This window comes from Coturnix japonica, chromosome 2, assembly GCF_001577835.2.
Source record: "Coturnix japonica isolate 7356 chromosome 2, Coturnix japonica 2.1, whole genome shotgun sequence".
Taxonomy (NCBI): Eukaryota; Metazoa; Chordata; class Aves; order Galliformes; family Phasianidae; genus Coturnix; species Coturnix japonica.
The window spans coordinates 84,376,756-84,392,191 of record NC_029517.1 but is presented as its reverse complement, the minus strand read 5'-3'; the positions used below and the strand labels follow the sequence as shown (position 1 = coordinate 84,392,191).

General features: G+C 35.0%; 1 protein-coding gene across 4 annotated transcripts in view; it reads right to left on the bottom strand.

Moving 5' to 3' along the window:
* Positions 1-15,195, bottom strand: part of RTTN (rotatin) — a 73,087-nt gene extending 57,892 nt beyond the window's left edge. The window contains exons 1-10 of one of the 4 annotated variants that reach the window (XM_015855194.1): positions 15,023-15,195; positions 14,486-14,673; positions 12,858-13,056; positions 11,116-11,205; positions 10,248-10,326; positions 8,837-8,951; positions 8,193-8,343; positions 6,862-7,027; positions 3,815-3,996; positions 630-745 (exon numbers count right to left, since the gene is read on the bottom strand). In XM_015855194.1, the coding sequence (XP_015710680.1) occupies positions 630-745; positions 3,815-3,996; positions 6,862-7,027; positions 8,193-8,343; positions 8,837-8,951; positions 10,248-10,326; positions 11,116-11,205; positions 12,858-13,056; positions 14,486-14,673; positions 15,023-15,053 (1,317 nt within the window). In that variant the 5' untranslated portion in view covers positions 15,054-15,195. Of the gene's footprint in view, positions 1-629; positions 746-1,087; positions 1,195-3,814; positions 3,997-6,861; positions 7,028-8,192; positions 8,344-8,836; positions 8,952-10,247; positions 10,327-11,115; positions 11,206-12,857; positions 13,057-14,485; positions 14,674-15,022 lie in introns of those variants that run through there. The other 3 variants (XM_032442616.1, XM_015855195.1, XM_015855197.2) reach the window with 3 other exon arrangements.
* Positions 15,196-15,436: the final 241 nt, after the last annotated feature.

Here is a 15,436-nt window from a genome sequence, read left to right as displayed (position 1 = left end):
ACCTGTCATTCACTAATTTGATGATTCATGCCTATAACAACTCTCAACTGATTTCAGTATGTATTTCCAGTAATTTAAATATGAGGCCAACAGTACCACGAGGTTTTTTATCTCTTCTGAGGCAGCTTTCTCCTTTCTTTCTCAGCTAAGCAACAGAGAGTACTCAAAATCTGTGAGAATCTATACACCTATGTAGGAAATAGACACAAGGTACTTTAAAATTCCAGTTTGGGATCTAAACAGTTATCCCTCTATTTTTAAATAAATAGTTTATAATGTAAAAAGAAAGTTAAAGTTATCATTTAAGTCCAATTGCTCTTCTACATCTGCAGTCAGCACTTATGCTTCAGATCCCTTCCTGCACGTGTTCCTCAACGGCTACTTACAGGCTTTTCACTACAAGACAAAATTAATGATTTATATTCCTGAAGTGAAATTTCAGTATGAAGTGAAGTAAGTTACAGTTCAAATAAAAAGAATGTGTTAGGCATAAAGCTATCAATAAACTATTTGGGAATTTCAATAGGATAGCTGAGCAGATTAAACATGTATATTAACCACTGTAAACATCAGAGGCTTACCAAAGCGGACTATTAAATATATATGACCAAAGCTTAAAGAAATCTTACCAGTTCCAATCCAAAAAGGCTCTCATCTTCCCAAACATTCTCAGAAATAGCATCACCAATAAGGTACAGGTTTTCCACAAGCAACTCAAGAACTTCCATTGTCATCCTCCTGCTGCCTAATACAAATCAGAGGATACATTTGAATACAAGCAAAATAACATATTATCATATTCAGACAACACCACATTGAACAAAGTATTCTAAATCTGAAATACTGAAATTTTGATTTTCCTGTAGTATATCCCTGTGTTAAATTAATGCTAACTACCCTCAGCCAGCAAACTATCTTCTAGCAAAAGTCAACAGCTGGGAAAAAAAGGAATCGCAATACAAGACACTAAAATCATTACCTAAATTTAAAAAGAAATCTGCATTTGCTTATATCCTAGAGGATAATGCATTACTATTGCTGTAAATACAACTGCTACACTTCAATAAAGTTCAGAATAGCTACTTACTTCTACCACCACCCATCAATAGAGATTGGTTACAGATATTCAAAATATATCGCCTATTCCTGCTAATCTGCATTTTCTGTATAGGAAGAGTGGCTTTCTTCTTGGACTATTTTACAGGAGATCCATTTCTGAAAGGCAAGAAGATGAATACCACTTTCTCTGCTTGTATGACATCTTCTCCCTCCATGACATCTTCTCCCTCATGTCAAATATATATATATATTATATTATATATAATATATACATATATATATAAATATATATACAGCCCCTGTTCCATGCCCACAAATAATCAGAAAAAAAACAGTGAAAGACTAGTAAGTTTCATGAAGAACAACGCAGAACTCCTGGAACAAGACCAAGTTCACTCACCAACAGATAACAGAGGATGCCAAGGATGTCTGGCATCCTATGGAAACAGAAAGTGACAGTTTGCCCCAGATAGTTGACATAGCTCCACTGTTGGCTCAATGACTGCTTCTATTTAAAGACTTGGATGAATTCTACATACCACTGAACTTTCTCAATTCCCTTTTAAATTTTGATAAAGAGCATATATCCCTCAAAATCGTTGGTTTTTTTTTTTCATTTATTCATATACAACAAACTTACGACTCTGTTTTTAAAAGCAAATAATACAATTACTAGCAAATTAAATGAAACATAAATTCCATTCACCATGCAGTGCTGATATTTTCTACCAAAGAACACAGTAAATGATATAATTAACCAAATAACAAATTCAAAATTGAAATAACTATATACAGCTTTACAAACTGACTTGTTTAGCAAACTGTTATCTTCAGATCTAAAAAAAATCACAAATATTAAACAAAATGGAAACTCAGGTGTAACCATCTCTCCCCACAACAACCTGCTTAGAAACTATCACAATTAAAGACATGAGTGTGTTACATGTAGTCATTCCCACAGTAACTGTAGGTAGTGCCAGCAGAGCCATAGATACCAGAAGGAGTCATCAGTGCCAACAGACATACACCTGTCAGTTCTAGTTGTTTAAGCCATCTAATACAATGATGAATACAAACCAATCTAATACAATACGTATAGATCCTCATTATTCCTGCTACCCATGTTAATCAGAGGCAGACAAAAACAAGATACAAATGAATGTAGAGAAACTGTCTTTAAAACATCCAGTATTAACACTGGCTTTAAACCACTAAACATAAGACCAATGAGATAACTTAAAGCTAACAACAAAACCAAAACAAGTAAACAAATAACCAACAAAAATAAAAACAAAAATACAAAACAAAAAAAACAAACCACCATCCAACCAACCAACTACTGATATCTGAAATGATTCCACATCACAAGCCAGGTCAGTACAGCGAAGAATTCCCATCTCAACAAAGAACAGAGTTTGAGCTTAACCAAAAGACGTTATATTGTAAAATACATAAAATAAGTGAATTTTACAGAACACTTATTAATTTCCTTTCACCTAGTAATTTAAACATTTGGAAGAAAAAGGGGGATTATTTTATACCATGTAAGGTGGAAATGATGCTAATGAATATGCCTGTCAACTTTACTGAGAAATAAAATAAAATCAGAAAACACTATTACATGAGAACAGGTCATTACTAGATATCCCTGTCTCACAATGTCACAGTGAGACTACACATCACAGGGTTTCAGATCAATGGGAACAGGATGAAAAAAGGGATAAAAAAAATGTTTTCTCATCCATATCTCATTACAGCACAGTGGAAGAAAGAAACTAAGAAAAGGCACTGGAAAAAAAACAACTGAGGGCAACAGAAAAGTCTAACCTCATCTGAAAATGAATCTATTTTAGTTCTCTAATATATGCAAAGAAAGAAACTTGAAACAAACACTCAATTACGAAAAAATTCACTAAGTGCTTTTATGACTGCAGACTTGAAGTGACAGGTGCAAGAAATGGAGAAGATGGAAAATAAATTTTGTACAGTCATAAGTAAAAGAAAAAATGGCAAAAGTGTGTGAATGAATGTGCTTGTGAGGAGTTACTATTTGAATAATTAAAATTTTCAATACTCCAAAAGGAAAAGAGCAAATATTTTGTTAATATGAGCTTGTTTTATTACCGAAATAATTTGGACTACTATTCTAGCCAGAGATCGATACATATTTCCATACCAATACCTTTGTTGATGACAGTTTTACAACTAAGTGCTATTTTAGACAACCTAAGACCAAAACAATTGTCTAACAAAAGGTTTTGGAACATAGAACATTTCAGTTAAAATAAAAATCTTTAGCAGCCTTTATGTATGTTTCTTGCTTCACATGCAATTGCAATGCATTATTGCAAATACCATGAAAACAAACTTTTTCCAGAATTTTTGTTTATTATTTCTTGAACAGGAAAATCCCACTGACTCAAAGAGACCGAAAATTGTGCTGTTAAGTGTGGTTATTTTTCCATCTTCTCAAGGGACATTTTATTCCACTATGCAGTTTTTCACAACACACACTCACATTTTCCCTATCATTACTCACGATCATCAATAAAAAGCACCTTAAGCTTCTGCAGGAAATATGAAAATCAACCAGATGATTCAAGCCTTACAACCTAGACAAAAACTCTAGAAAAGAACTGCTATAATTAACTATCATGTATCAGTAATCATCAACATCTCATAATAACAACATCCTTACAGGTTGGTACACATATAGGAAAGTTAAAGTGAAAGATAAAGTTCAAAAATTTCTCACCTGTTCTTAGAAGAGGTATAGCATTTTCCAAGATAGAAACACAGAACTGAGGAAGGCTAAACTGCTTCATCTGTAATTCCAAAGTGTCCTCATTTTCAGTATCTGGTAGGTCAGCATGTCCTGCGCCAAGTGGAGAACGCAGAGAGATTCTCGAGTCCGCATTTGCTTGAGTACTGTTTCCACTTAAAATGGCAAAAATAAAAAAATAAAAAAATAAAAAATAAAAATGAAACAGCATTTACCCTTGCAAAGAAAGCTGATAAATGCATAGAAGTTAGAGATGACAATAGGTATTTTAACATCTTCCTTCTATACAGCATATCATTCCTAACCAATACCCAATCAGTGTTGAGGGAAATGGGGGATTTTTTATTTTTTTCCCAATAGAGTTACAACATTATAAAAGAAACAAAAAAAAACATTTGATTTATAACTTTTTTTTTTTCAATGAAAAAAATCTCACAGCTGCTTGAGGCGAGGCCACTTATTGAATCAAATTTCAATCTAAATCATACATACTACATGAAGATTATTCTACATAGCTAGCCACAGAATTCTTAGAAGGAAAACAGAGTACTCTTTGTTAAATAAAGCATTTAGGGCTTCTCCTTTCACTGTAAAAGAGGAAATTATCCCTTCCTCGAGAAAATCAAGTATGCATTGCTAAAAATAAAAAAATAAAAAATCACTATTTTCTTATTTTCTACATGCTTTCAGAAAGAATTCTGTTGTCTACATTATAATTAATTGAATTAAAATAAGTAATGCCCTAAGCATATGAATTGTTTTTATTTGCCTTAGCAATCAGTATGACTTTCACAGTTTGTTTTGTTGTTAAGCAAGCCGAAAAAACTGAACTGTGACAGGACTATGTTATTTTAACCACCTGAATGTAAAAGGGGTCTGAAAGCTAACAGATTAAGAGGATGACTGAAGACCATAAGCAGAATAGGAGAGTTCAGAAATATGTAGAGTTTCTGGTTGTACTTACCAGAGGGTAAGAAAGGAGAGGTATCAATCAAAAACAATTCAGAAGAGGAAAGGTTAAATTTCCAGGCAGAATTTGAAACAGACAAACACACAGATTGAAGAGTCTCAAGATTAAAGAACAAGGAAAAACACAGTTACTTTGAGAACGACAGTAAACAAATAGTTTATGTTACAATTATGTTGAAAAAAGATTCACTAACAATAGATGATCCATGTTAGAATTATGAATGTTAAAGCATCATAGTAATTCCTGCTTCACTGTTTCCTTAAACATCGTTTCTGTTCAAATACGTTTTCCATTATGTTATCTCTGAGTTAAATTATATAGTCATATGAAACGGGATTCAGGGACAGCAGCAGAAAGGGAGTGACAATACAAAAATGTAACTTCATAAATAGCTCAAAATATGGCCTTAATACTATTAGTAAATTATTGCTCTTTAAAAGGTTCATCATAACAATCTCAACTGACACTTTTACATAGATTTCCTTACTAGACTGATTGATAGGGTCATGCCTCTCTCTTGTGCAATAGGAACCAATTATTACTAACCCTTTAATTGTTAAAGCTGAGAAAACAGTCAGGTCCTTAGGTATACAAAGCACATAGGTTACTTAGAGTCATGTACTGGCTACATAATAAAACCTGAATAAAACCCTACCTAAGGTGAGTAAAAATAATTTTTTAACACAATGACTCTCAAGATGCATATACAACTAAATACATGAAGTGTTCTCATCTGTAAAATCATTGTATTTGTATGAGTTACTCAACCATTAAGTCAATATTCCCTGAAGACTCAAAAAGAATTACCAATAAGCACACAGTAAGGACTCCCAGGAACTTAAACTGCTTTATGCCTGTTGTATCAAGGTAACATCCACACACAAAGAACAATCTCAATATTTTGAAGTTATGACAGAAATTTGTAATCTCATTTTTAGGAGATACAGAGATGAAAATTGTTGTCAGATTTAGCACTAAAATTTAAAGAGTTTATCAGAAATTATACAGTGTAGTAGTTTTGATCATACTGTACACTGTTACCTACATGATGGTCATTCAATTTTTAAAAACTTGTGGGGTCAAATGATGAAGAAAAACCCCAGAATTTACAGCAAAAGTCTGAATAAGCATTTGTGTGTCAAATGGATGCAATAACAGCACAGAAACAACTACGACTTTTTTTTTAGAAATGTCAGTTAAGTACAGAATCACAAAATTGTTGGAAGAGACTTCTGGACTGCATTTAGTCCAATCGCTCTGCTAAAGCAAATTCCCTAGATTAGGTTGCACTGAAAAGCATCCATGCAAGTTTTGAATATCTTCAGAGAAGAAGACTCCACTATCTCTCTAGGTAGCCTGTTCTGGTGCTCTATCATCCCTAAAGTTTTACCTCAAGTTTGTATGGAACCTCCTATGCTCCAGTTTGTTCCCATTGCCCCTTTTTCTGTCACTGGGCACTACTGAAAAGAGCCTAGCCCCATCCACTTGACTGCCACGCATTAGATATTTATAAGCATTGGTAATATTTCCCCCCCCACGCCCCCTTTTCTGCCTTCCCTTCTCCAAGCTGAACAGTCCCAGATCTCTCAGCCTTTCCACATAAGGAAGATTCTCCAGGCCCCTAATTGCATTTGTAGCCCTCTACCAGACCCTCTCCAATACCTCCCTGTCCCTCTTGAATTGGAGAGCCCAGAACAGGATGCAGTGCTCCTGATGTGGTCTCACCAGGGCAGAGCAGAGGACAACCTTCTTCATCTTCATCCAGCTGTTTTTACTGAGCTGCAGGATACTGTTGTCCTTCTTAGCCACAAGGGCACACTGCTGGCTTAAGAATACAGCAGGTATAACTAACCTTACACACCACTCACAACACTATTTAAAAAACTGTTTAGTTCTTTGTGTAACCTGACAACATTTCCATAAAAATGAATTGAATTTAACTGGTTAATAAAACTGTCACATGATCCCAAATACTGGCAGAGAGCTCGCTACATATTTCAGTATTAATAATTTTTAATTAAAATTCAATTTGATTTCTGATTTTATTCACCTAGAAGATGCTGCATCCCAGTCTTGACCGTCTCCTCTAGGACGCTGAACTGTCCGCCCAATCACAGACGGCCGAGGACTACTACTTCCAGGTGATGGATTCTGAGAACGAGGAGCACCTCTTGCTTCTTCACAGTAAGATAGAGAAGAATTCTGGGAAATTGTGCCTTTGTAAAAATTATATAGACCCATTAAAGGAATTATAAAGACTATTTTATCTTAAAGATATTAAATAGTCAAATAATGGTAAAAGTAATTAAGGCAGAGCATTGAAATGTATAAGTAAATATTGGCAACCTAGGACAACCTATCACTGGCATGTAGGAGAGTCTGGAAATTCAATTTAATCATAGTTTAATCAGAAATCTTACATTAAAAAAAAAAAAAAAAAAAAAAACTATATAGAAAAATTCCATGCCATGTTTTATTAACTCTATTTTAGTCTTAGAGCAGCACAGTGGACAAAAACATTCTTAAGTTGCATAAGCTTCAAATAAACATTGCATTCAAATAAACAGCCGCGGTCAAAAAAATCAAGTTATAGATACCAATTTAGGAAAAGATAGCTATCATGAAGACTTACTTAATAACAGACCAAAATACCGATATGGTCTCTGGCCAAGGCTATTGGATTTGTTGATGTTACAATGGAATTAGTAAAGACACAGCTAAACAGAATTTATTGAAATCGTCACCAATTATAGTGACAATCTTCTGAAGAGAGCCAGTCTGCCATTGCAGAGAAACAAAATCGATTAAATTTATCTGACAAAATGGAAATGGAAAAATCCTTACAAACAATCTACATTATTAAATCTACAAAACTTAAGCATTACGAACACTGAGAAATAGTCCCAATAATTGTAATTTCTGAAAAAAAAAAAAAAAAAAAAAAAAAAAGATTAAATTATTTTCAGTCATCAGAACACAAAAAAAGTTACCACGGCTGAAGCAATTTCTAAGTAAGTTGTTAAGCACGAGTAGCTCAAAAACCTGAAATTCAAAAGTTGCCTACTTTTATCTTACATATTTAATTTAACGTTATTTAAAATCCCTCTCCTGCTGAAGTCCAAAGTTGTATGCTGAAAACGACTGGTGCACAGAGAATCACGTGAAACAATACAAACAGTAAATTTAATCCTAAAATACTTTCTAAACAATGTAAGTATTCTAGGAATATTTAATGACATAGATAGTACTGAACTATCAACTACCAGAACAGTTTTATAAGATTTGTCATAAAGAGGTGCATTTTTTTTCTAAAGAGCATTATATACAGTCCCATCTGTAGCAAAAAACACAACATTATTTCAAATATTTAGACACACCTACCCTGCTCAATGGAAAAAAAACTTGGATCTTTGTGGAAGTTAAGTCTGCTTCTTAACAAGATGCACAGCTGTTGCAGACACGATACAGCCTGTAAAGCTAATCGATGTCTTCCATCTCCTCCAAAAGCTAGGTTTAGTAGAGATAAAAGGCTCTGCAAATAATACAAAACCCTTAACACTGATAGCTGAATTATAATATGCTTTCATGAAAATCATGTCACTAAGATCTTCACATTAAATGCAATTCACAAATGTTCCCAAGTGTTTAAAGATCACAGCACAGAATAAATAGGCTTAACTAATGTTTTCTTACTGAATACAAGACTATCCTAAGGACTCATAAGTCCTGATCGTCACATTATATTTCTAATGAAACCAGTGTTATCATTATGGGAAGCCCTTAAATAGTGTGTGTATGACAGACGTGATTTTACCTTAACAGAAAGAGACAACATAATTGTTGCAATACACTTAAGTACTGATCAACAATATAGATATTACAATCAATATAATTTTTTAACTAAAATATATTTGCATTGTTAAGCTATTTTATTTAGAAACAAGTTATAGCATTTACAACTGTTCTTATTTTGCGAAAGTGATACCATAAAAAAATAAAACCTTAAATCCAAAGTTAATACTTGCCTGTACAATCTTTGGTCTCTGAAGGAAGATCTCAGCTGGAAAATCTTGCATAATCACATCTTGAAGAAGTTCACATGTGCTCCAAATTAAGCTTTGGTTGCTGCTTCTTAAAGAGCTAAAATTACAGTAAGTGTTTAAACATGCATTAAAAACAAAAAAGAAGTAATCATTAGTTTGGACAAGCCTCTACAAGAAACAGAAAATCACAACACTGAAAACCCCCCAAAAAATAGTAAATAAATAAATAAAGAGCTGTAATTCTACTGCCATGCAATTTTTATACTTGAGTTATTCCTTAGCTATGTTAATTCTGTATACAGTAAAGAATACCTCCAATCCCACTGTCATACAAAATTAAGTTTCCAGAAGAGAAATAACTTTATTGATTCTGAATTGGAAATTGAGGTAAGAAACACTGGAAACTCCCCATGAAGCTAGTGATGATCACAGTGGTATGTAGCAAGCAATCTAACACCTCCCAAGTTTTTCTCCATTAGCAAGGTTCATGTACAGCTTCAAAACACTTGAATTACATACGTGGAAAGTTAATATAAAGAAATCTAGTAGCTATTCTCTAAAACATAGCACAGTGTAACAACCTTTTTAACATTCTACATCATTTTTTCTATTTTTACTATTTGGGAAATCACTGTTAACAATTTAAACACAACCCGTTTCATGCTTCTAAGCTATTTTTCTAGACTCAAACATAAAGGATTTGATGTATTACAGAGTTTTTCCAGCTTCCTAAGTCTTTTGAAATGTAAAAAGTGAAAATGTTTCACAAGAAATATGAGTTAAATAGACTTGCTAAATAAACCAGTTCTTCATACTGCATTGCCAGCTATGCTAGAAATCAGGAATCCCAGCTCCAAAACTTTCTTTGGGCCATTTCAAACATTAGTTTACTATGCAAAACTTTAAAACAAACAAACAAAAAAAAAAACAAAAAAAAAACAAACACATCACTGCAAAAAGGAGATTTAAAGGCTTCAGTGTCTGAAATCAACACAACTAAACTTGACCTAAATCTTGTCAGGCTACTATCAGAAGTATGGATTTCCCTGACAAGTGGGGAGGCAACAATTCTGCACTAAAATTAATTGTGACTTTTATTCACTTGATAAATTCAGACAAGTGAAGCATTATGAACAAAAAAAAACAAAACACCAACATTATGAATTAAACATCAAGAATTAATACAGCTATTAACAAGAAATCTGTCCCATTGCATATCACTGTTTATCTGCTCCACAAAGCTTCAGTGCAGTATTAAAAATCATTTATAAAAAATTAACTCATTAGTTATTTACAGGAACAGCCTAATTATGAGAACATACAAAAATTTAGAATCCTGTTCTTCAATAAAAATAAAAACTACAACCAAATTCCAGTGCTATTATTACTGTACCTTTCATTTGATGACAGAATGTGTCTGTCTGTTGAAGTAAGAGTTAGCCAAGGAAATGTGGAAAATTTCAAGCATTTCGCTGCAAAAACAAGCAAAATCAAACATGAGAGAGAAGACATTTTAGAGTATACTATACCGAAGTCATAAACTGTGTATTCCTATAGCAAAGATGAAACATATATGAACTATATGCCTAACTTGAAAGTTATTTTAAAAATTAATTTCTGTAACAGTTATTCTATAATTTTAAAGATAGTTCATCAACTGATAAAAAGTAAGCTAGTACTTTATATATAGTAATTCCAAAGTCAGTTTTTAAAATCTATTTCTAAGCAATATATGTTAAGTATGATACTGGCATGGAAATTGCTATTAGCATATCAATGCATGCAAAGACTTGTCTGAGTAATACTGGCCTACATTTGTCAGTTAATGAAACAATTTCATATTTTAAATAAATTAGAGATAATATTGGATTCCATTTAGGCAAAAGGTAAAGATTTCTAAAGCACTATCCAGTTTTCTGAAAATAGAAAGCTATTTCAAAGTTAGAGTTTTATTAGCAAAAAGGTACTTAGACACACTTGATTACAGAACACAGATCTTCTGAAAAGTATTAGCAATTTAAGCTACTTTTTTTTTTTTTTAGAGTACTTTGTTGAAGTACAGGCTATTCTAAGGTGTTTTACATATTCTGATAGTTATACTACTTACTAGAGAAGAAAAAGATCTATTGCAACATCATTATTATGAGCCTTTTAACAGAATAACAAGAATAGTCAGCATTAATAATTGTAATTGAATTCAATCTAAATAACATTTCTAAGCACCTTCTGTAATCAAATTTATAGTCTTTAACTACACTTACCAAATGTTCTTTTCAGAGGTATTTCTAAATGGCGCATATGACTTCTCTCTTGACCAAAATATCCAGTAAATAATTCTTCTTGAGGCTGAACTAAAATAAAGAGTAAATTGTACAAGCAAATGAGTCAATTTATCTTCACTGCTTCCTCTTTTTCCTAACCATAAAAATGATTTCAATTAGCCTCAGGAAACCAAAGTGGGAAAAAAAACCCAAAAGTGTGTTGATGTCTGCTTTTTATAACAATATTTTCCACCTGTTATTCATACTGTACCTTTCATACCATATAAGTAGCAGTGAAAACAATTACACAAAGTCTACTGCCTAAGTGAGAAGTTGCAGTGAAGAAAATGTTTTTCTCTAATCTAGCTGTGTAGTATTAAAAGCTACATTTACAATTAGCTACTAAAAGCCACCCTCTACCAAAACTGCCACATTTTCAAGTAAGCTGAAAGGTTAAGTCCCCTCATATGTGTATGCGTGTGTATATATGTATATTAATATTTAACATATGTAAATCAATATATAAACTATATAACAAAACATGCACAGCACTGAAAGTAATCTATCCTCCAGAACATGTCTGATTGCAGTATTTGATTCAAAAAATCAAAACATATAATGCCAGGATCTAAAATGTTCTTCCCAATACCAGAAGTTTAAAAAGAAACACAACACCCTATTGTTAAGCACTCAGGCAATTTAATCTACATGATTTAATCCAATTTACAGCATAAAGAGGAATTGTGTGATATTTCAATTAGGAAAATAGGTATAGTTTAAGCATGTATATGTAACAGATCAGTACATTACTCCTCATAGTAAATCCTAGATTAAAATCTTGCCTAACTCTTACTGCGACTCAGAGTAAAAAATAAAAATCATTGAATATTGTTCTGGCAATCTGAAATAAATTCCAATTGTTGGACAGATTGCAGAAGTAATAAAAAATGTTACTTACATCTGTGAGATTGCACAGTGTGAGTGACAAAGATGGGACTGTTATTACAATGTACAGTACAGCATCCACATCTTTCTCACAAGAACTGGAAGGATCAGGCAAGGACTTCCATGGTTATTACTTTCCTCCTTTATACTTTATGTCTAAATTTTTAATGCAGAAAAAGACTTTGTGGGTTTGTTTCTTCACTATATCTATGTGGCACTGTGTAACATCTTAGTAATGTCTGATAGGCTAGGCAACAGAAATAAATAATAGCACTTCACACATTTTCTGCAAGCTTAACACAGTTTACTGTAAGAGGTACTTATCCAAAGCTAAGGAGATAATGCATATCACACACAAAAAAAATTCTACTCCTTTGTTATATGTATATACACACAAACACACTTATATTCCTCTTAAAGCATGCTATGCAAAGAAAGGTAACAAAAAATAGCGGTTTAATAAGAGATTAGTTCAGAAGCTGGTACACTCATGGCCATGAAGCAACCTTCAAAATCTATGTCATGTCTTTTTCAAACTGTAACAAATAGTAAATAGACACTATGAGAAAGCACAAAAGGTCTGCTTACAAACAACAGGAGCTTTCTCATGCAGAGAATTCCATTAAAGGAGGAGCACAACCTGAGCTAAGATCATATTTTTCCTAGCAGAAAACCACATGCTTCACACTAAAGAATACATTCACCTAATATGCCTCAAAATGTCAGTTCTCATAGCCTAGATGTTCATTTATTTTATTTTCATTCAAAATAAATAACACTCCTTATATATAGCTTACCTGGTTGGTCTACTGAAGGCTGAGACTCAGTTTGGTAACACCCTGATAAATAACCACAAGGAATTCCAGAAGGAAGTAAAAACAGTCCATCCACTATCCCATCTATTATAGCCTGCAAGTTCGGATCCACATCTGAGCGAAGCTGAGAGAAGAACTCCACTGCACCAATTCCAATCATTTCCTGAGCAGCAGGTGGATGCTACATTAAGATAAACAACTGACAGAGTTAGCCAGAAGAATTTCAAGGGCTTCTGAGGGAGGGATTTAAAAAAAAAAAGGTAAGTTGTAACCAATACTAAAGCTTGATTAGACCTTTATTATTTTAGCTCATTCTCCACTGTCAAGGATACGTTTGTTTTAATTTCCTCTTTATAGATGCTTTTTAATGATTACAACACAAGAATAGACTAAGATTAAGATCTCTAAAACTCCTGCAAAGTTTTATCTACCACTTTTTAAAACTATATCGAAATGGTGTTAAATTGCTAATTTCTCAGGAATGGTGCAAGTGTTTGTCCCAAGCAGAAGTTAAACACTAAACAAGAATCAAAGAATCAGAACCAAGTAGAAAGCCAGAAAATAATCCCTTTTCCAGCTGCCTCTTGTGGTTTAACCCTGAAGGTGGCTCAGCACCAGTCATTCGCTCACTCCTCCTCTTCCCACTGAGATGGGAGGGATTAAAAAATAAAATAAAATAAAATAGAATAAAATAAAATAGAATAAAATAGAATAAAAGAACTGATGAGTTGAGATAAAACTCAACTTTACCTTACTAAGACAGTGAAAAGGATAATAATTATGACAAATGTATTTATACATATATAACAAGTGATAACAAGTGATGGGCAAGCAATTGCTCATCACCCACAGACCAATGCCCAGCTAGGTCCCCAAGCAGCTGAAGAGAGATCGATGAGATGAACTCCCACCCCCAACAGAACTCCTTCCACATGATGTCATATGATATTGAATGTCCCTTTAGCAGTCTAAGTCAGCTGTCCTAATTCTGTTCCCCTCCAGCTCCTTGGGCCCTTCACTGTGAATGGCCTCAGCTCAGCACAGCACTGTTGAGCAGCAACTATAAACATGGGTGCATTATCAATATTGTTTTTCTGGTATAACCAAAATATAGCATCATAGCAGACACTCCAAAGAAAACAACTCCATCCCAGCTGAAACTAAGACACTGTCCTTCCAACTGATTGCGGAGTAAGTCATAGAATGGGTTAGATTGGAAAAGCCCTCAAAACTCAACCATCCCCACCCCATGCCATTGGCAGAGCTGCCTCCCCACCAACTCAGCAGCCCAGGGCCCCATCCAACCTGGACCGAAGCACCTCCAGGATGGGGCATCACAGCTTCTGTGGGCAGCTGTGCCTCACCTTTATCCAAGTGAAGAGATTTCCTCTGACTCACGTAACCTAAACTTCCCCTCTTCTGGTTTAAAGCCATCCCCACTTTATCCCTTCAAGTACTGGAAGGAGTTTTCATTTCTCTGCCTGCATACAATGGTTTTATTACTCTCTTTTTGTAAGACACTAAAATCTCACTAACACTAAATTACAACCACTTTTATTTTGTATTCTAAAGATGCAGTTCAATTATAAATAAATGTAAGGATGCCAAACCTTGATCAAACTGCTCACAAAATTCAGCACTTCCTCCTTCATTGGCACTATGGGAAAGTTGAACCATTCCAAGAGACTAGGGAAAAGCACTTTCTCATGAACCAGATCGGCATAGGAAACCAAGTTATGATCCAATTTAAAAAGAATGCTCTTCAGAGACCGTTCTCTTATCTCTGCCAATTCATGACCTGCCCCCAAACAAGCACAAAGAAAAAAAAAAAAAAAAGACAGAAAAAACAGAAAACACAACAATGTCAGATCGTCTGACGTTTTATTACGGTTATTGAACATATATTATGGTTATTGGACAATAATAATGCTGTCAAAGATGTGTGAAAACGCCTCCATCTCGGAGGCAGCCCCCGGGAGAGCTAACTACGGAGGGCAGAAGGAAAAGCAGCGCCTGCGGGGGAAGCAGCGGAGCAGCCCGCGGCCGGGTCGTGTCCATGCCCGCACACGGGCCGGGAGAAGGAAGGGAGGGGACCACAGCAAGCTGAAGAGCGAGTGCCCGAACAGAAAGGAGCCGGGAGCCTTTACCCAGCTTCCTGACGAGCGAGGACAACTCCATCCCGCCTCTCTCCCCGCCGGAATTCAACCGCCGCGCCGGCTCCGCTAACCGCCGCACCTAGCGGGCCGCCGGGCAACATGGGAGAGGTAGTCCGCACCTCCTTCCTCTGCTCCCCTTCGCTTTCTCATTCGCCCTTTGCGGAGCACCCTGGGAGCGGGGAACTCCTCCACAACGTGAGGGTGGGAGGGGAAGAAACTACAAGTCCCGTAGTGCCCCGCTACGGCAATGGGCGGGGGAAGACCCTGCTGCGGGGTCACTCAGGGCCGGGGTGGGGAGCTTTCACTTTGTCTGGCTTTAGGGAGTGCTTTGCAGTCGCCTCCCACGGGTTTTGTGGAGGGAAGTCCTGGGCTGTTTCCTCAGCGCGGTGTTCCTTCGTATTCTAT